Raw genomic sequence first — 22,183 nt, forward strand, 5'->3', positions numbered from 1 at the left:
AAAGATACAGTGGTGGCCAAAAGTATTGGCACCCCTGCAATTCTGTCAGATAATACTCAGTTTCTTCCTGAAAATGTTTGCAATCACAAATTCTTTGGTATTATTATCTTTATTTAATTTGTCTTCAATGAAAAAACACAATCATTTTCAGAAAGAAGCTGAGTATTATCTGACAGAATTGCAGGGATGCCAATACTTTTGGCCACCACTGTAGGTAACTTTGCGATTTACCTCTTATTAAAAATCCTTTCCATTCTCAAGAAGTCTATCAGTGGAGGTCAGGCGCTTAGGCAAGAAGCGCAGAGCTTACAAACTCTTTGCTACAGAGCCTGCAGGTGCTGCTGTTAAGCTGGCCAGGTTGCAAGATCCAGACAGATTCAATACCTCTGTCTCCTCCGATACTGCAGAGGAAAAGCTGCCTGTCACATCTTTGAGGACCTGCTCCTGCGCCGTCAGCATCTGTCACCAGGCGCTGCCGTATTTATTCTGCTAGCGGTACTGGTGATGGGGGGAGATGTTGGATCTTGAAGTTCTAGACGGTACTGGCTATGTCCAGCCAAGTTTTTTCCTTGGACCTTCTCGGCCCGAAGAAAAAAAAATCAGATATGTGTGTAGCACCCCGAGGGCTCGGCTGCTACAGGGGTATTGCACCTCGATCCAGAGGTGTGGTATTCCACTCCCGGGTAAGGATGGAGGGTGGGACTGAGCTCAGCTAGTTGCATGCACTACACTCATCCCATTTCCGGGGGACAGAACAACGGTACTCCCACCAGATAGATGTGCAGGTACGACAGCGTCTGTCCCTGGCTGGAGTGGGAGGGGGGGAGGAACATCCCAGTAGTGTAGGAGCAGTCAGGGGAGGGACTCTGGGCATAGGAGGAGCCCATTGGTTGCATTGTGACCTGGGCTCGGGTGTCAGAGGGAATATATAAGGTGGGCACCATCTTTAGAGAGGGTCTGTCTGTTCAGAGAGGAGCTCAGCCAGAGAGGGCTGAGGGGGAGCTGTGGCTCCGTCTGGGCCCAGCTCCAGAGCCAGGCCTGAAGCAGAGAGAGGAAGAAAAAGGAACACAAGGAAAGGCCCAGAGACGCAAGCAGAGGGAACCCTGAGATCCCACGAGTGAACTAAAACGGGTGAGGGGTTGGCAGAGAAGGGTACCGGATCCCAAGCTGGTGGAGGCAAATCATCCTTAGCCAGGAACCAGAGGTCGTGGTCAAGCTTTGGCACGACCCCTCGCCACATCCACCAGGAAGGCACGCCACATAGGGTCAGGAAAACCGGAGAGAGGTTTTGCCCCATAAGGCCCGAGGAAGCCAGACATAGGTGGGTCCCTGGTGAGGACGGCCAGTAGGAAGGAAGAGAGGGGAGCTCAGGACCACGCTCTGGAAATGCCTGGGAGTTGGCCGAGTCCCGCACCTGGTGGACGCAGCACGGCTCGGGTGGTCACTCTTGGCCGAAGTGACCGGAGCAACACCTGTGAGTAAAAGCCTTGAAACTGCACCACACGTCTCTGAGCTTCCTTGCTGCACCATCACTACCACTATCATCCACATCTGCTGCCCTGAGGCCATACCCCTCCCGTTGGGGGTTATACCATCCACGCTGCACATCCGTACCACCGGCCTCAGCGGACTGTCCTGCAGCGGCGGCTTCATAGCCGCATTCAACGGGTGGCGTAGTCGAACACCGTACCATCTTCTGCTAAATTCTGCCGCTCAGTTTGACTCCCTGGGCACGGACCGGGTCACCGCCACGAGACTACTACTCCTATCTGATCCGGCTCCGGGTAAGCCCCCGTGCGCGCGATGCCGCACGACACAGCAGGCCCAGGGGCGCGTCAACTTTGGCGTAGTCGGCAGGATTTCGTGCCCGCAACCACCGGGTACTGCGTGCCTGAAGAAAAGTTCACATTTACCGTAAAAAGGAGTCTCCCGCCAATTCCGGAGGGTCCCCGCCATCGGACGCCATCTCGGATCGTTTCCCGCCGTTTGCCCGCCATCTGCAGCCTTTTCCCGCCATCCACGGAGTTTCCCGCCATAAGGAGACGATTCCCGCCATCTGAGACAATTTCCCGCCCTGGCAGAGCGGACTCCATTGTGGGCGTGCCAGAGGGTGGCAAGAGGCCACCTCCCATCGTTGGCCAGGTCCAGGAATGGCGCCAAAAGCGGAAACCGCCCCCACCAGCAGAGACTGCAATGATAGAAATGTCCATCAGCGTGAGAGGGCTGCCCCTGGAACTGACAATCACTAAGTTGCCACGGGACCACCCTCAATGGGGGTGGATACAGAACAAAACAGAGAAGATGGGTGCGGCCTGGAGGAGTCTGGACAGTTCGCACCCGGAGATGGAGGAAGAGTCAATCAGCACCGACCCTGTGGTCCGGAACCTGTTGCAGGCTGCCACCCCAGAAGGCCTGGTGGAGATCCTGGCACAGCTCCCCAGAAATCGGGAGCGTGCACAGACCGCGCTGGAGGCCTTGGCCCGGAAGATGGCCCGAGTGCAGCAAGAAGCACTGGCCGAGTGGAGGAGAGAGATGGTCCAGCAGGCTGGAACCCGCCAGCAGAGGATGCCACCCGCAACGTGGAGCGTGTCTGCCCCTGAGGATGGTGCAGGAGGAACGGAGGCCGGAGACGACGCCACGGAGGGAGCCGCAGAGATGGAAGCAGGTAATGGGGACGTCATCACCCCGAGCCCCGTAGCCGTAAGCCTGCCCCAGCTCCCCGTCACAGAGCCCGAAGTTCCACTCACCGCGCCCGTTGCCGCACCGCCGCTGTTTCCAACTAGGCCTCAAGCGGCAGGAGCCGCGGTCGCGCCACGCCCCTTGACCCTGAGCGCGGCAAAAGAGGAAGTGCCCCCGGCCTGGTCGCAGGGCCGAGTACCCCAGGGCGCCGCCGTCTCCACAGTACCCTTCACCTTCAGAGTGCCACCGGCCTGGTCGCAAGGCCTGGTGAATCCGGGCGCCGCTGCCCCCACCGCGCCCTCAACCTCCACAGTGCTGCCCCTGGGCGAAGATCTGTTTGCGCAGCATACTAGCCCGGACGGGCTGCCTTTCGTTTGGCCACCGGAGTACGTCAACCCCCGACTCCGGAAGGAATGGCCTCTGTGTGAGCCTCTGATCCCGGCTCCGGCACCCGCCAAAATTGTTCCGCTCCCGCTGGAGGAGACCCAATTTGTATGGGACCCCACCGGCGAAGACCTCATGGGGTTCACCCAAGAGACCCGGGCGGCCGCAGCCCAACGTGAGGAGTGTTGCCGACAACAACTGGAAGTCTTTCAGAGGGAACGGCGAGAGAGGCGGGTCCGCGAGGAGCGGCTGCAGGTCCAAAGCGCGGAGCAGAAAAGCCGGACCCGACGAAACCGCTGTGCGGCCCACGGTCCCCGCGCCACCGGGACTGTAATAAAGTTTCAAATGGAGCACGGCTGGGGCTTTATCCGGGATCACAGAACCCCCGGCGATGTCTTTGTTACCCGCAGGGATGTTGAGAGCCACCTGCCGGAGGGACACCGAGGACGTGACCTCTACCCGGGTGATGAGGTCACCTTCACCCGGCACCAGTGTGCCAAAGGACCATACGCCCTTCACGTGCACCGGTTGACGGAGGAGGAGTTGCAGTATGAGGAAGATCAAGAGGACCCGGACGGGTCTGAAGACTACCCTCAGGAGGAGACAAGGAGAGGACATCGCTACTAAAGGGGAGTAGCATAAGCAAAGTACTGTAGATAAGTTACCCGTATGGGTATTTGACATGTTGCTAAATGGAGTGTGGTCCCCGTTGGGACTAGTGTGGGACTGTTAAAGAACTGTTTCCTGTGTGCCCCTATCCATTACCAGGCTGAGGACTGTGAGCAGCCATTCCCCTATCCCCACTGGCCGAGGACTGAGAGCGGCCATACCCTGTAAATAGTTGCGCTTCCTAAAGCGCCCCCTTCTGGTTTTATAAAGAACTGTTTTTCTCTAGTGACTGTTGCACTTACCTGGTCACAAGTTGCACGGTGGCCAGGGATCACGGACGTATTAGTCAAGAATGTTTTATATGAAAAGGTTTTATATTATGCTAAAAAAGTTGATATATTTTATATGTAAGTGCACTTTAAAAAAAAAATTTTGTATGTTTTGTTTTATTCTTTTACAGCCCGAGGACGTGCTGTGATTTACCAGGGGGGAATGTAGCACCCCGAGGGCTCGGCTGCTACAGGGGTATTGCACCTCGAACCAGAGGTGTGGTATTCCACTCCCGGGTAAGGATGGAGGGTGGGACTGAGCTCAGCTAGTTGCATGCACTACACTCATCCCATTTCCGGGGGACAGAACAACGGTACTCCCACCAGATAGATGTGCAGGTACGACAGCGTCTGTCCCTGGCTGGAGTGGGAGGGGAGGAGGAACATCCCAGTAGTGTAGGAGCAGTCAGGGGAGGGACTCTGGGCATAGGAGGAGCCCATTGGTTGCATTGTGACCTGGGCTCGGGTGTCAGAGGGAATATATAAGGTGGGCACCATCTTTAGAGAGGGTCTGTCTGTTCAGAGAGGAGCTCAGCCAGAGAGGGCTGAGGGGGAGCTGTGACTCCGTCTGGGCCCAGCTCCAGAGCCAGGCCTGAAGCAGAGAGAGGAAGAAAAAGGAACACAAGGAAAGGCCCAGAGACGCAAGCAGAGGGAACCCTGAGATCCCACGAGTGAACTAAAACGGGTGAGGGGTTGGCAGAGAAGGGTACCGGATCCCAAGCTGGTGGAGGCAAGTCATCCTTAGCCAGGAACCGGAGGTCGTGGTCAAGCTTTGGCACGACCCCTCGCCACATCCACCAGGAAGGCACGCCACATAGGGTCAGGAAAACCGGAGAGAGGTTTTGCCCCATAAGGCCCGAGGAAGCCGGACATAGGTGGGTCCCTGGTGAGGACGGCCAGTAGGAAGGAAGAGAGGGGAGCTCAGGACCACGCTCTGGAAATGCCTGGGAGTTGGCCGAGTCCCGCACCTGGTGGACGCAGCACGGCTCGGGTGGTCACTCTTGGCCGAAGTGACCGGAGCAACACCTGTGAGTAAAAGCCTTGAAACTGCACCACACGTCTCTGAGCTTCCTTGCTGCACCTGTGGCACCCCAGGGGTCTGGTTTTCCACAGTAATGTAATGTTATGTCTGAGAGCAGGTGGGAGGTCCTTTGGTCAGGGATCCTGTGCATGCCACACCTCCTGCCCAGTCTTGGGAGGGGAAGAACTTCCCCTGTATAAACCCGGGGCTGAGGCAGGGTGAGTCAGACAAGGAGAGTGGAGACAAGAAGCAGCATAGGAAACAGCAGAGTTACAAGGAGTCAGGGGCTGGCAGCTGCAGAGCTCGCCCTGACTAAGAAGATTCTTTACCGGACCCGGAGTCCGAGGCTGTGGGGACTAACTCCTACCCAGCAGCAGAATCCGTCAGGCAGGGGATTTCAGGTCCTCTGGCCCAGAAGCCCGAAGGCACGGTCACACGCGTGGGACCAGCACCGCCATCGTGGAGCGGAAGCCATTAGAAGGCCCCGAGTCACCGGCCATACGGGTGAGCACCACACGGTACACTCAGGGACGTGGGCTACTTACATCAGCTTCTAGCAAGGTAGCCAGAAGAGTACAGTCAGTTTGGGAGGCCTACCACTACGCCTGGCCAGGGGAGATCCCATCTGCTCAAAGACTGACCAGGCCCCGTTTGCTAGCAAGTACTCCGGGAGGGTCTGTCGTTGTTACCAGTAAAGACCCTGAACTACACCGTACCGTCTCTGAGTGGTTCCTGCTACCCCCATCATCCACGTCGGCTGCCCTGAGGCCATACCCCTCCCGTTGGGGGTTATACTATCACGCTGCACAATCCTACCACCGGCCTCAGCGGTCTGCCCTGCAGCAGCAGCTTCCTGGCTGCACTCAACGGGTGGCGTAGTCATCAACTATTTACTACTAATAGACTGCCGTCTAGTTTGACTCCCTGGGCACGGACCGGGTCACCGCCACGAGACTACAACCCTCCACTGATCCGGCTCCGGGTAGGCTCCCGCGTGCACAACGCAGCGCGACACAGGCCCAGGGGCGCGTCAACTTTGGCGTAGTCGGCAGGATTTCGTGCCCGCAACCACCGGGTACTGCGTGCCTGAAAAGCAAAGACTGTTCAAACTTACCAGTGGTGAAGGTTTCCCGCCATCCGGCGCCATCTTCTACCTTTTTCCCGCCATCCGGCGCCGTCTTCGACCTTCTTCCCGCCATCCGTGGAGTTTTCCCGCCATTGGACGCCATCTTGAGGACGCCGCGCGGGAAGAAGAGGGGCGTGGACTCCGAAAGCGCGCGAGAACTGAAGCCCCGCCTCACGTCCGGACGTTGCGTAAGGTCCTGGAAGGAGCCCAGCAGACGCCGACGTCACAGGAGCGCGACGGAAGGTCCTCAACCCTGACGATCCACTGCGGAGCCGCGGCCTACGGAAGAGGATCATCGCAAGGTAGGCCACGGTCCACTAGGGGGGAGGAAGATGTCGGATACGGAGGAGAGCTTCACTGCCTCAACCCCCGCCAGCGCTACCGCTGCTGCAGTTATGCCCTTCACCATGCCCTATATCCCGGGAGCAGCTTGGCTACCCCAGTACTCAGGGGAGTCACATACCCTGCATGACTTTAGAGAAAAGCTGGATAGCCTCTTCCAGGTGTACCCCCTCACAGAAGAGCAAAAAGTGAGCATCCTGGTGGCCCAACTAACCGGGGCAGCCAAAAGGGAAGTAAAATCCTGGCCACCTGGGAGGAAGACTGTCGCAGGGATACTAACCCGGCTGAAGGACACCTTTGATACCCGCACCTCAGCCGAGATTAAGCTTAGATTCTACGGGTGCAAGCAGCGAGCGCATGAGAGTATAAGGGACTATGCACTAAACCTACAAGAGGCCCTGAGGGCCATAAAGCAGACCGACCCTGATGGGGTGGGAAACGAGGACAGGCTATTGACTGAACAATTTATAGAGGGTTTATATTGCAATGCCCACCGAACCCAGTTGCGGGCAATGGCCTTACAGGATCCCCATCTGGACTTTGCACAGTTCAAGGATAGAGCTATCCGGGTGCTCCGAGAACCAGCACCGGGTGGCGTTGTTACCCACAGGCGCCCAGCTATCACTTACCACCAGGAGGCGGCGCCCTTGTCGGCAGGGCCTGTGGGAGCTGATGCGCAGGCTTTGGACAATGACCCGGCTCCAGACCTACACCATCAGGTCCAAGAGCTAGCTAAGAGCGTTGCTGCACTAACCCGAACTGTGCAGTCTTTACAGGTTTCCACCCCAGGGAAGATCCAGCTGGCATCCGGACCGGAGGACATCCCGTGGCGTCGACCAAGGAGGACCCCACCGGCCAGAGGAAGACCCAGTGACCGATACAGCGAGGACGGACGACCCATCTGCCGCCGCTGCAATCAACCCGGACATATGGAAAGGTACTGTTCTTTAAACGGGCACAACCTGGGGTAGAGGGCCAACCCCCAGGAAAAAGATCACCAGGCCCATCGAACTGGCGCGACAGATATGTGGGAGGACGTCCAGTCTTGCCTGTGGTACTGGATGGCATTCCCATGAGTGCCCTACTGGATACCGGGTCACAGGTCACCACCATCCCGTACGTGCTCTTCAAGCAGTACTGGAATGACTAGGATATTACCCGCTACCCTGACGACGACTTGAGTATCATCGCCAGCAATGGCCAGCCCGTGCCACAGATCGGATTTAAAGAGGTGACCCTCAAAATCGGTAGAGTCGAACTGGCCGCACAGGGACTGATCATTGTAGATATTGATAAACATGAGAGTCACCCAAAAATAACTCTAGGAACTAACGTAATTGAAAATTGTCTTGCAGAGGTGATTTTCCTTTTACAGCAGGTTGCCAAGAACGCCAGCTCCGGCGAGCAGCGGGTGCTCCAGAAAGAGATCCGGGCACTGATGCAACGGCAACAAGTGGAACTCTCCGGCGGTGAGATTGGTAGCGTAAGAATGTGTGACCCTTTTCCTATTGCCATGCCCCCAAAAAGTGAAATGATGATTTGGTGCCGGGCAGCTATTGGTCTGAGAGGTAGAGATTACCAGGCAATGGTAGAACCAGTTTACTCAGACAGTAGGCCCACCATTTTGACAGCACGGGGGGTGGTCAATGTACGCCATGGGAGGGTGCCCATTCGCATAATAAATATCGGGGAGAGGGAAGTGTACCTGCCCCGGTATGCCACGCTAGCCAAATTATATACCACTAATCAAAATTCTATACAATCTGTGGAACCCTTGCCTCCATCTCACCCGGAGGAAGGTAACGGCTCTAAGAAAGACATGGAGGACTGGTGTCAGCAACTACATTTGGGTACTGATTCCACTCCCTCACATCAGAAACAAGGAGTCTATCGGGTGGTTCAAGAGTATGAGAGAGTGTTTAGTAAACACCCGTTAGACTTCGGGCGAGTCAAGGGGGTAGAACACCGCATCCCCACGGGAGATCATCCTCCCATAAAAGAGAGGTATCGACCCGTACCCCCTGCACATTACCAACACGCCAAGGGGATGCTTAGAAACATGAAGGAGGCTGGGGTAATCCGGGATAGCTGTAGCCCCTGGGCAGCCCCACTAGTTTTAGTCAAAAAGAAAGACAACACCATGAGGATGTGTGTAGATTACCGGAAAATCAACCGTATCACACACAAGGATGCGTACCCCTTACCAAGGATAGAGGAGTCATTGGCTGCTTTAAGATCTGCTAACTTCTTCTCTACCTTGGATCTCACTAGCGGGTACTGGCAGGTTCCTGTAGCAGAGGCGGACCGGGAGAAGACCGCATTCACCACCCCGATGGGACTTAGCGAGTTCACCTGCATGCCGTTCGGACTCTGCAACGCCCCAGGAACCTTCCAACGATTAATGGAGTGCTGTCTGGGCCACAGAAACTTCGAGACGGTCCTGTTGTACCTGGACGATGTCATCGTATACTCCAAAACTTATGAGGACCACCTGAAACACCTGGCGGAGGTGTTCGAAGCTCTGGCGAGTTACGGCCTAAAGGTGAAACCCTCCAAGTGTCACCTCCTGAAACCAAAGGTGCAATACCTGGGACACGTGGTGAGCGCTGACGGAGTGGCTCCCGACCCCGATAAGATCACCGCAATTAAGGGATGGCCAAGCCCCTCCAGCGTAAAAGAAGTGCGGCAGTTCCTAGGGTTGGTAGGCTACTACCGAAGGTTTATTCCCGGTTTCACCAAAAAGGCAGCGCCTATGCAGGACCTCCTGATAGGCCAGTCCCGAAAGGCCAAGAACCAGAAGCCGCCCTTCAAATGGGAAGAGCTAGAAGAAGAGTCCTTCCGCCAGCTGAAGATGGCCCTCACGGGGGATGAAATCTTGGCGTACCCGGACTATAGCCAGCCCTTCATCCTCTACACCGACGCCAGTAACATCGGGCTAGGAGCCGTACTGTCCAGCAGGGGAGAGAACGAGTAATCTCCTATGCCAGCCGAAAACTGCGACCCACCGAAAGGAACCCCGAGAATTACAGCTCATTTAAGCTAGAGTTCCTGGCCGTGGTATGGGCAGTCACCGAGCGCTTTAGGCATTACCTCGCTTCTTCCCGGTTCACCGTATACACGGATAACAACCCGTTGACACACCTGGACATGGCAAGACTCGGTGCCCTGGAGCAGAGGTGGATGGCCCGTCTGTCCAACTACGAGTTCACAATCAAATACCGGGCAGGACGCTCCAATACTAACGCGGATGCCCTGTCCAGGATGCCCAACCTGCCGGACGAAGGAGAAGATCCGGAGGGACTGGAAGAAGTTGAACTCCCTGCGTTCCACCGTCATGGGACTATCCAGTATTCCCACCGGGTAAGGGGTAAGCAGGCTGCTACGTTGAACCCCTTACCCCACTACAACTGGGCGGAAACGCAAGACAGCGACCCTGCCGTCCGACTGGTGAAGGAGATGCTGACTCGGCCGGAGGCTCGCCTTGAACCAGACGCTCCGGAGGAAGCCAAACAACTATGGGCGGAGAAGAGTCGACTATTCCTTTACAAGGGGAAGTTGTGCCGCAGAATGGTCAACTCCCGGACGCATGAACTACTCTGGCAAGTAGTGGTGCCACGAAGAGACCCAGCCATGGTGATGGAGGCATACCACGACGGAGCTGGACACTTCGGGTGGAAAAAGCTGGAGTTCCTGCTGCGCGAGCGGTTCCACTGGGTAGGCATGAGGGGAACCATCGAGAAGTGGTGCAGAGACTGTGGCCCGTGCAATCTGAGAAGGAAGGACCGGGCCAGCCAGAAGACTCCCCTGCAGTCCATCGTCACCCGGCAACCGTTGGAACTGGTAGCCTTGGATCATGTAAAACTGACCCCAAGCAGAAGTGGCTACGTCTACGCGTTAACCATCGTGGATCATTACTCCCGGTTCTTGGTTGTCGTCCCCGTCAAGGACTTAACGGCTCAAACAGCAGCTAGAGCCTTCCAGCAGCACTTCTGCCGTCCACACGGGTACCCGGACCAAGTGCTGACGGACCAGGGACCTGCCTTTGAAGCGGAGGTCTTCCAGGAATTCTGCAATCTGTATGGCTGCCGGAAGATAAGGACGACACCCTACCATCCGCAAACTAATGGACTTTGTGAAAAAATGAACCAGGTGGTAATGGATCTTCTAAAAACATTGCCCCTGGAAGAACGCAGTCTGTGGCCTGAGAAGTTGCCCGATCTGGTGGACCTATACAACCACATCCCGGTAGGTTCCACCAACTGTACCCCGGCTTACCTAATGAGGGCGAGACCTGGTAAGTTACCTGTTGACCTGGAATTGGGAGTCCTGACACCTGAGGACACTTCACCAGAAACAGACTGGGACACAGAGAGGCAGCAGCAGTACCGGAGAGTACAAGAGAGCGTGGAGCGAAGTCTCTGTCAGGCTAGGGAAAGACAAGAGAAGACTTACAACCAGTATGCTCCCGCTGTTCCCCTGGTACCCGGAGAGCAGGTCTTGAAGAGGAAAAGACGGCTCCACAAGTTGGATGACCAGTGGGAGAAGGACCCGTACACCGTACTGCCCTCAAGCCACGAGAACCCGAAGGTCTGTACCATCAGTAAAGACGGAGGGGAAACCACAGCCATTGTATCCCGGGACCACCTGAAGAAGTGTCCCGAACAACTGAGGAACCCTGAAGAAGAACAAGAAGACCATCGACCCGTAGAGGAAAGGGAAGATATGGTTAGTACCGTGCTCGGGGACTTCCCTCGGTCTTGGACTCAAGTCAATGGTGCAGTTGTGGTACCCGTACTCACCTTCCTCCAACCATCATCCCAAGAACCTACGGAGCAACGGGTAGAGCTGGAAGAACAGCCGGTCCAGGAGGCAGAAGACTCCACACGAGTAGAACAGGAGAATCAACCCTCTGCTTATAGTGAGCCTGCCGTACCCCTAGTGAGACAAAGAGCCGGTAGACAGCTGCCCAGTTTACCCTTGACAGCTCCTACACCCTGTAGTTCAGGGCCAGACAGTCAGCTCCGTAGGTCCACTAGGGCCACTAGAGGCCAGTTACCCGCACGCTGGAGAATTTGAAGTGTAAAAATAGTTTTATTTATGTTTATCTGTGTATTGTTGCTTGTGTATAATTTTGTGTTTCCAGTTGTTTTTAGGAAACCTTGGTGGATTTACCGGGAATCCTTGTATATAGTTGGAGCGTAACCCAGGATGGACTAGAGACTGTTAAGGACTCGGGGTAGGACAGACCCCTACCTGGTTACGTCTCCCTGTGTTGGTGAAATGGACACCTTTGCTTTTCTTCAAAGACTGCATCCGGTTGCGGACACGCCGTAACCATCTTATGTGTTTTTCTTATAGTATTGTTATTGTTATACTTTGTTATGTTTTTCTAAATGTGTTTAGTCCCGGAGTACTAAATTTCACTAGGGGGGAATGTGGCACCCCAGGGGTCTGGTTTTCCACAGTAATGTAATGTTATGTCTGAGAGCAGGTGGGAGGTCCTTTGGTCAGGGATCCTGTGCATGCCACACCTCCTGCCCAGTCTTGGGAGGGGAAGAACTTCCCCTGTATAAACCCGGGGCTGAGGCAGGGTGAGTCAGACAAGGAGAGTGGAGACAAGAAGCAGCATAGGAAACAGCAGAGTTACAAGGAGTCAGGGGCTGGCAGCTGCAGAGCTCGCCCTGACTAAGAAGATTCTTTACCGGACCCGGAGTCCGAGGCTGTGGGGACTAACTCCTACCCAGCAGCAGAATCCGTCAGGCAGGGGATTTCAGGTCCTCTGGCCCAGAAGCCCGAAGGCACGGTCACACGCGTGGGACCAGCACCGCCATCGTGGAGCGGAAGCCATTAGAAGGCCCCGAGTCACCGGCCATACGGGTGAGCACCACACGGTACACTCAGGGACGTGGGCTACTTACATCAGCTTCTAGCAAGGTAGCCAGAAGAGTACAGTCAGTTTGGGAGGCCTACAACTACGCCTGGCCAGGGGAGATCCCATCTGCTCAAAGACTGACCAGGCCCCGTTTGCTAGCAAGTACTCCGGGAGGGTCTGTCGTTGTTACCAGTAAAGACCCTGAACTACACCGTACCGTCTCTGAGTGGTTCCTGCTACCCCCATCATCCACGTCGGCTGCCCTGAGGCCATACCCCTCCCGTTGGGGGTTATACTATCACGCTGCACAATCCTACCACCGGCCTCAGCGGTCTGCCCTGCAGCAGCAGCTTCCTGGCTGCACTCAACGGGTGGCGTAGTCATCAACTATTTACTACTAATAGACTGCCGTCTAGTTTGACTCCCTGGGCACGGACTGGGTCACCGCCACGAGACTACAACCCTCCACTGATCCGGCTCCGGGTAGGCTCCCGCGTGCGCAACGCAGCGCGACACAGGCCCAGGGGCGCGTCACACCATCACTACCACTATCATCCACATCTGCTGCCCTGAGGCCATACCCCTCCCGTTGGGGGTTATACTATCCACGCTGCACATCCGTACCACCGGCCTCAGCGGACTGTCCTGCAGCGGCGGCTTCATAGCCGCATTCAACGGGTGGCGTAGTCGAACACCGTACCATCTTCTGCTAAACTCTGCCGCTCAGTTTGACTCCCTGGGCACGGACCGGGTCACCGCCACGAGACTACTACTCCTATCTGATCCGGCTCCGGGTAAGCCCCCGTGCGCGCGATGCCGCACGACACAGCAGGCCCAGGGGCGCGTCATGTGCATGGCCCAGTAGAATAACATTGGTCTGAGTACAATCCAATGTTTTGGACTCATAATATGGTCTTCTGTATGAGCCCTAAGAAATCTCTCAGCATCCTGCCAGATATAGTTCTGCTTGCCTGGTTCATTTGGTGGACTTTCCTGTTCCTGACCTCAGCTCGTTTACGGACCATTCTCTTGCCTAACATTGTTGTACCTGGTCTGCCATCATGGTTCATACCCGGCTACCTGACCATTCCTGCCAGCTTGCACCACCGATCAGCAGCCGACCCCATAGCCCAGATCCCTGTACAGGGGTTAAAGTGTGAGCACCAGGGTAACCTCGGGAATCTTTTAAACATAGAGGCCAAACTTTTTGTGGTAGCCATTTTTAAAGCTGCCAGGTGGCTACGAACAGTGCCCCCCATTATACTTCCAGCTACTGTACCAAACTTTCAATCATCAGGAGTACAACATCCCCTGGTGAGCGAGATAAGACAATTCCCAATGGTAGTTGAAGACACTTATGAGCACCGACTCTCAAAACTCAGAACCTCATGACTATTTTAATAGGGAGCATTGGTAAAGGTGGCCATACGTCTCCTTTTAAACCAAGAACACTAGGATCTTCACCAAGACCTAAGCTCCCAAAACACACTACTACGACTACTCCTATTTGTTATAGTCGATCCCTATTTTGGTTTTAGCTCATGAATTTTATAATTTTTCAATAAACTATTTAAAGTTTATCCAAATTTAGACTTTGATAAAAACGGGCCGGGAAGCACCAAGGATTCCTTCTTGCATGTAGGACTGTACTGATGAACCAAGTGAAGGGCAGGATGGTAACCCACCCAAAATCTAATCTACTATGCACATATACATAGCTCTTAAGGTAAGTAGCTAAATATTCTGTAGAATATGAGTTTTCCCCAAGATTGCACCCTTGTTTTCTCTCTTTTCTATTTTTGTGCCATGAAATAACACAGATGTGACCCTTCTAAGATACCAGCATTCTGAAGACTAGAAATATGGTCCATGGATTAGGAACGATAGTGCATGTTATATGACCACAAGGTCATACTAGTCCACTAGAATAGCAAAGGATTCTCTGGTGGGCACAAGCTGTAAAACAATATTATCCCCTAAAGATCCAACAGCAGACAAACCCCGTTTGGAAGAGACTCTGGAGTTACTTGAGTCTCTTTCCTATGGTCTTGTATATGTAATGATAGCAACTAGGATTACGATTCAATAAAAGTAGAAGTGCGCATGTTATACATAGATGGAGAATCGACCCCCAGGATCATTTCTCTAGTCCTAGGATCATCAGTGAAAAGCTGCTCGACTCTACGCAACAACCATGAATGGTTCTTCGATAGATCATATAACACCGTCACACTCAGGTTATGCACTCACATTGTGTTCTCCAAGCAGATGGAAGGGCCAACCACATTGGCTGCTCCACTAATTATTTTGAAGGCAAAGTAGTTGGGTGGACATTCTTTATCATTGCCACATTTTTTAAGCATTTTCTTCTGGCCTAAAAAGGTACAATATGGAGAGACATATGTTAGGAAATGTTTCATGGTTTCTGACAAGATAATTTGTAAATGTAAAATCTGCAGGGTACATTTCATCTGGTCCTTGAACATACTACCCAAAAAGATTTTCTTGTGAACTGTGGGTGGCATTGGTGGCACCAGCAATGAGGAAGGGGGAGCGCACTGTGGCTGGTATGGAGGGTCCTGTGGCTGTAATGTGGGCCACTGGCTGTAATTTGGGGCACTGTGGCTGGCAGTGAGGGTTCCATGGCTGTAATGTGGCAGCGCTTTGGCTAGCAGTTGGGGGCCTGTGGCTGGCAGTGTGGGGCACTGTGGCTGTAGCTGTAATGTGGGCACTGTGGCTTTAGTGTGGGCAATGTGGCTGGCAGTGGGGACATTGTGGCTGTAATGTGGTGGCACTGTGGCTGATAGTGTGTAGCACTTTAGCTGTAATGTGGTGGCACGGTGACTAACATTTTATCACTTCTATTTCGATACAACTTTTGTAAGGTGGTGCTTACGGCTGGCATTACACACACGGCTCTCAGTGGCGGTCAACCTGAGTTTCAATCTTGTCAAAAACAACATTTGCATGGAGATTGTTTAATTCTCCACATTTGTGTTTCTTCCAGATGCCCCATATCCCAAATATATACTCATAGTTTAAGTGACTTGCTAGGAAATTTTTCCTAATATGTATGTGTGGCGCCCCTGAGGGTTCAGTTGCCACAGAGGTACTGCATCTCACCCAGAGGTGTGGTATCTCATTCTCAGGTAAGGAAGGAGTACAGCTCAGGACCCTAACACCTGCATTCACTACACCACATTTCCGGGGGACAGGGCGAGATTGCTCCTATGGGAGAGCACAGTCCCTGGTCCCTGGCTGGAGTGGGGGGAACCACCTAGAGAGGGGGAACCATGTAGTGGATGGGGTGGAGGAAGTAGATCCTGGGAGCACTTGAAAGGAAGCTGAATAAAAATAGGGAACCATCTTAGATCAGTGTTCAGTCAGAGGAGGAAAGTGACAGGAGCAGAGGCTCTGCATGAAGGAGAATGAATATTCACTACTCCACACTCCCATAGTCCAGGCGTGAGGAGCAGTGACTATTCTGGCAGCTGATCTCAGCGTGTGAGGGCGCATGCCAGTGATGTCATGCGCTGCTCACAAGGTGAGATCAGCAGCTGGCAGAAGAACAGGATGCAGCGTTGGAGCAGAGGGGAGGTGAGTATAATCCTTTATTTTTTTTGTGTGCAGCACAATGGGGATGGGGTGCCATGCATACCAGGATGGGGGTGCCATGCATACCAGGATGGGGGTGACATGCATACAAGGATGGGGGTGACATGCATACCAGGATGGGGGTGACATGCATACCAGGATGGGGATTAGGGGTGCCATGCATACCAGGATGGGGATTAGGGGTGCCCTGCATACCAGGATGGGGGACCAGGGGTGCCCTGCATACCAGGATGGGGGACCATGTATACCAGGATGGGAGACCATGTATAACAGGAAGGGAGGGGGGTATATATACCAGGATAGGGGCATATATATACCAGGATGGGAATTTTAGTACAGAATTGGGGGACATTACCCCTATAACACTGTCAGCAGCAGACTCCTCCCCCATAACAGTGCATCATGACCACATTTTTTTACTTTTTTTTTTTTTTTTTTCTATTTTCCTCCTCTAAAACCTAGGTGCGTCAGAAAATTCGGCAGTTGAAAAGTGGGGTCCTGGAGTTGGAGTTGGCTACTGTTGGGTCCTTGGCAGCCCAATACGACACTGATTGTGGGTGACACTGTTATGGGGCCACTTTTTGTTTGCATTTGTTTTTATACATAAGGCTACAGAAGAGCGCATTCCTATCATAGATAATTAGGATTAGGTTAGGTGACACTTTAAGAATGTTTGAAGGAGGTTAATAGAATTCTGAAGAACATTACTTCACACTTACTCTCTTTATTTTTCACATCTTTTTCTGCAAGAGAAAAATAGAATTTAAGACCATTATTAATAATTGTATTTATGCAAAATCATGTATGAAACTACAGATACTGGAAAGGGGATTATATTAAATCCCTGGGATGTATAGGATGTATAGTTAGAGTAACCTTCGTTTTATTTTCTTATAAATCAATAGTACATGTGAAAATAAGAAACTTTGTAATATATCTTATCAGGGAAATCGGCTTCTTTCTCCTCCAGAACTGATCATTCATTCTCAAAATTCTCAATTCACGGGTAAAATATGTCATCAGTGAATACAGACTGTCCCATTACTGAGAGAGATGACAGTTGGTGCTCATAAAATTCTATGGAGAAATCTTACTATCGTTTCAGAAGAAAGTCTGTGTCAGCCTCTAGCTCCACCTCCTCCATAGAATTTGAAAAGCACCAACTGTCATCTACTTTTTCAGTAATGGAAAAATCTGTCTTCACTGAATACAAATTTTATAGATTTTTCCCATGAAATTAGAGTGAAAGATCAGTCCAGGAGGAGAATGAAGCAAATTTCTCTGATAAGACATATTACAAAGTTGCTTATTTTTATGAAAACTATGGATTTATGGAATAAAAATTATAACAACGGTTACTCTTTAAAGTCTGTGGTACAGCGGCAAGTCGTAGGCTTTATGCCTTGCCATTCTTTGATTTATAAGCCACAGGTCACACACAGGAATACTAAGACCCAGCGCAGTTGGAACAGCGTTGTCTCTCTCAAGGTGCACATCAATCAACTAGCCAGTACACTGTCCGACTGGGGTAGCAAGGGCCCACCAGTAACATTGACTCTGGGGGCCCACTGTTCAGCTACATGCAAATATTAAATTACCCTTTTTTCAAAAATGTACCTATGCTTCTATATAATAAACTAGGTAGTTTGTTGAGTGAATGATGAGATGCTGCTTTTGTCTGTACAGAGTAAATCAAATTTAATGGACCAACTAATGCTCATATTGAAAAGATAAGTGATTTACTGCTGCAATGGCCTACCAGGGGATTTACCCGTTCTCCCATTGGCCAGTCCGAGCCTTAGCCAATAGCATTATAATTTGGCCTTTTTACAATGAGTTTTTAGGTCATATATCTAATAGTACACACGAAAATAAGCAACTTTGGAATATATCTTATCAGATAAATCAATGACTTTCTTATCCTGGACTGATCTTTTATTCTCAATTCACATGTAAAATCTCTAAACAGTCAGCTTGGTAAATTTAGGCATCATCAATACTATAGAATTTTGATATAGTGAATTATAAAAATAAATGTTCTCTGTCCATCCATCCCTACTGCTCTTTATTCTAATTATGGCTTACTTACCAAATAAATTCCGTAAGGAACGAATTTCCATCTTCGAGATAAATACTTTTTCTGCAAAGTACCACGTTGACAGCAGTGTGCACAAGATCACCAAGATCCGTACTACTCCTGAGGACAGAGAAGACGGGATCGGTTTAAATACAGGTTGAGTGATCGCAACGATATTTTAGGAAGGTAAATGCAGCTGCAAACGTGTTTGATTCTGTCTCCCGTCATTCTTCTCGCGGCTAAATGAGCACAAATAATATGACTGTTATACAGCAGGAAAAAAGAGGCTGACAATTTTGACTATTACTGCACTGATGACTTACATAATGATTACTCATCTTGAAGACATTCTTTCTTTAGACGCCTACCTGTTTTACTTATCTTTAAAAGGGCAAATACACCCTTTTTTTTTCCCTAGAGTAGCAAGATTTTCCAGTATTTAAAGCAGGTAATTTTTTTTTTCTCTTGGCATGGAAATGTGACACCCCAGGGGTCTGGTTGCCACAGTAATAGAGATATTACGTCTGAGAGCAGGTGGGAGGTCTCTTGGTCAGGAATCCTATGCATGCCACACCTCCTGCCCAGTCCTGGGAGGGGAAGAACTTCCCCTATATAAAACGGGCTGAGGCAGGGTTAGTGAGAAAGAGCAGAGAACACAGACAGAGACACAGTCTGGTCTGTAGTGGAGCAGCTTTAGGAACAAGAGAGATCAGGAGCTCTGGGGAAGTCGTGCTAAAAGGAATCAGGGGCTGGCAGCTGTAGAGCTCGCCCTGATTGAAGAGTTACCACCGGACCCGGAGTCCGAGGCTGTGGGGACTAATCCTTACCCAGCAGCAGAAACCGACCGGCAGGGGATTTCAGGTCCTCTGGCCAAGAAACCCGAAGGCACGGTCACACGCGTGGGACCAGCACCGCCATCGTGGAGCGGAAGCCATTAGAAGGCCCCGAGTCACCGGCCATACGGGTGAGCACCACACGGTACACTCAGGGACGTGGGCTACTTTTACCCGCCTCTAGCAAGGTAGCCAGAAGAGTACAATTAGTTGGGGAGGCCTACAACTCCGCCTGGCCAGGGGAAATCCCATCTGCTCAAAGACTGACCAGGCCCCGATCGCTAGCCAGTACTCCGGGAGGGTCTATCTTTATCACCAGTAAAGACCCTGAACTACACCGCATCGTCTCTGAGTGGTTCCTGCTACCCCCATCATCCACGTCGGCTGCCCTGAGGCCATACCCCTCCCGTTGGGGGTTATACCATCTACGCTGCACAATCGTACCACCGGCCTCAGCGGTCTGCCCTGCAGCGGCAGCTCCATAGCTGCATTCAACGGGTGGCGTAGTCGTCAAACATCTACTGCTAATACTCAGCCACACAGTTTGACTCCCTGGGCACGGACCGGGTCACCGCCACGAGACTACTACCCCCAACAGGCCCGGCTCCGGGAAGTCCCCGCGTGCGCAACGCTACACCAAGTAGGCCCAGGGGCGCGTCAACTTTTGGCGTAGTCGGCAGGATCTCGTGCCCGCAACCACCGGGTACTGCGTGCCTGAAAAAGACTGTTCAAACTTACCAGTGGTGAAGATTCCCGCCATCCGTGGAGGTTTCCCGCCATCCGGCGCCATCTTCTACCTTCTTCCCGCCATCCGCGAAGTTTTCCAGCCATCCGGCGCCATCTTCTGCCTTCTTCCCGCCTTCCGTGGAGTTTTCCCGCCGTTGGACGCCATCTTGAAGACGCCGCGCGGGAAGAAGAGGGGCGTGGACTCCGAAAGATCGCGAGAACTGAAGCCCCGCCTCACGTCCGGACGTTGCGTAAGGTCCTGGAAGGAGCCCAGCAGACGCCGACGTCACAGGAGCGCGACGGAAGGTCCTCAACCCTGACGATCGACTGCGGAGCCGCGGCCTACGGAAGAGGATCATCGCAAGGTAGGCCACGGTCCACTAGGCGGGGAGAAAGATGTCGGATACGGAGGAGAGCTTCACTGCCTCAACCCCCGCCAGCGCCACCGCTGCTGCAGTCATGCTTTTCACCATGCCCTATATCCCGGGAGCAGCCTGGCTACCCCAGTACTCAGGGGAGTCACATACCCTGAATGACTTTAAAGAAAAGCTGGATAGCCTCTTCCAGGTGTACCCCCTCACAGAAGAGCAAAAAGTGAGCATCCTGGTGGCCCAACTAACCGGGGCAGCCCAAAGGGAGGTAAAGTCCTGGCCACCTGGGAGGAGGACTGTCGAAGGGATATTAACCCGGCTGAAGGACACCTTTGATACCCGCACCTCAGCCGAGATTAAGTTTAGATTCTATGGGTGAAAGCAGCGAGCACATGAGAGTATAAGGGACTATGCACTAAACCTACAAGAGGCCCTGAGAGCCATTAAGCAGACCGACCCTGACAGCGTGGGAAACGAGGACAGGCTGTTGACCGAGCAATTTATAGAGGGACTATATTGCAATGTCCACCGAACCCAGTTGCGGGCCATAGCCTTACAGGATCCTCATCTGGACTTTGCACAGTTCAAGGACAGAGCCATCCGGGTGCTCCGAGAACCGACACCGGGTGGCGTTGTGACCCACAGGCGTCCAGCTATCACTTACCACCAGGAGGCGGCGCCCTTGTCGGCAGGGCCTGTGGGGGCTGATGAGCAGGCTTTGAACAATGACCCGGCTCCGGACCTGCACCATCAGGTCCAAGAGCTAGCTAAAAGCGTTGCTGCGCTAACCCGAACTGTGCAGTCTTTACAGGTTTCCACTCCAGGGAAGATCCAGCTGGCATCCGGACCGGAGGACATCCCGTGGCGTCGACCAAGGAGGACCCCACCGGCCAGAGGAAGACCCAGCGACCGGTACAACGAGGACGGACAACCTATCTGCCGCCGCTGCAATCAACCCGGACATATGGCAAGGTACTGTCCTTTAAACTGGCACAACCTGGGGTAGAGGGCCAACCCCCAGGAAAAAGATCACCAGGCCCATCGAACTGGCGCGACAAATATGTGGGAGGACGTCCAGTCTTGCCTGTGGTACTGGATGGCATTCCTATGAGTGCCCTACTTGACACCGGGTCACAGGTCACCACCATCCCGTACGTGCTCTTCAAGCAGTACTGGAATGACTCGGATATAACCCGCTACCCTGACGACGACCTGAGTATCATCGCCAGCAATGGTCAACCCGTGCCACAGATCGGATTCAAAGAGATGACCATTAAAATCGGTAGAGTCGAACTGGCAGCACAGGGACTGATCATTGTAGACATTGACAAGCGCGAGAGTCACCCAAAGATAACTCTAGGAACTAATGTGATTGAAAATTGTCTTGCAGAGGTGATTTTCATTTTACAGCAGGTTGCCAAGAACGCCAGCTCCGGCCAGCAGCGAGTGCTCCAGAAAGAGATCCGGGCACTGATGCGACGGCAACAGGTGGAACTCTCCGGTGGTGAGATTGGTAGCGTAAGAATATGTGACCCTTTCCCTATTGCCATGCCCCCGAAAAGTGAAATGATGATTTGGTGTCGGGCAGCTATTGGTCTGAGAGGTAGAGATTACCAGGCCATGGTAGAACCAGTCTACTCAGACAGTAGGCCCACCATTTTGACAGCACGGGGGGTGGTTGATGTATGCCATGGGAGGGTGCCCGTTCGCATAATAAATATCGGGAAGAGGGAAGTGTACCTGCCCCGGTATGCTACGCTAGCCAAATTGTATACCATCAACCAAAATTCTATACAGTCTGTGGAACCCTTGCCTCCATCTCACCCGGAGGAAGGTAACGGCTCTAAGAAACCAATGGAGGACTGGTGTCAGCAACTACATTTGGGTACTGACTCCACTCCCTCACACCAGAAACAAGGAGTCTATCGGGTGGTTCAAGAGTACGAGAGAGTGTTTAGTAAACACCCGTTAGACTTCGGGCGAGTAAGGGGGGTAGAACACCACATCCCCACGGGAGACCATCCTCCCATAAAGGAGAGATACCGACCCATACCCCCTGCACACTACCAACATGCCAAGGGGATGCTTAAAGACATGAAGGAGGCTGGGGTAATCAGGGATAGCTGTAGCCCCTGGGCAGCTCCACTAGTCTTGGTCAAAAAGAAAGACAACACCATGAGAATGTGTGTAGATTACCGG

The 22,183-nt window shown here is 52.8% G+C and overlaps 1 protein-coding gene across 2 annotated transcripts in view; it reads right to left on the reverse strand.

Moving 5' to 3' along the window:
• The window catches only part of FAM3D (FAM3 metabolism regulating signaling molecule D), a 78,073-nt gene that overhangs the window by 23,014 nt on the left and 32,876 nt on the right, over nucleotides 1–22,183 (reverse strand). For both annotated transcript variants that reach the window (XM_073644643.1, XM_073644644.1), the window contains exons 3-5: nucleotides 18,067–18,174; nucleotides 16,697–16,720; nucleotides 14,613–14,736 (exon numbers count right to left, since the gene is read on the reverse strand). In XM_073644643.1, coding sequence (XP_073500744.1) covers nucleotides 14,613–14,736; nucleotides 16,697–16,720; nucleotides 18,067–18,174 — 256 coding nt within the window. The remainder of the gene's footprint in view (nucleotides 1–14,612; nucleotides 14,737–16,696; nucleotides 16,721–18,066; nucleotides 18,175–22,183) is intronic.

Source organism: Phyllobates terribilis, unplaced genomic scaffold (genome assembly GCF_046119375.1).
Source record: "Phyllobates terribilis strain yellow unplaced genomic scaffold, ASM4611937v1 Scaffold_8__6_contigs__length_399053987, whole genome shotgun sequence".
NCBI lineage: Eukaryota > Metazoa > Chordata > Amphibia > Anura > Dendrobatidae > Phyllobates > Phyllobates terribilis.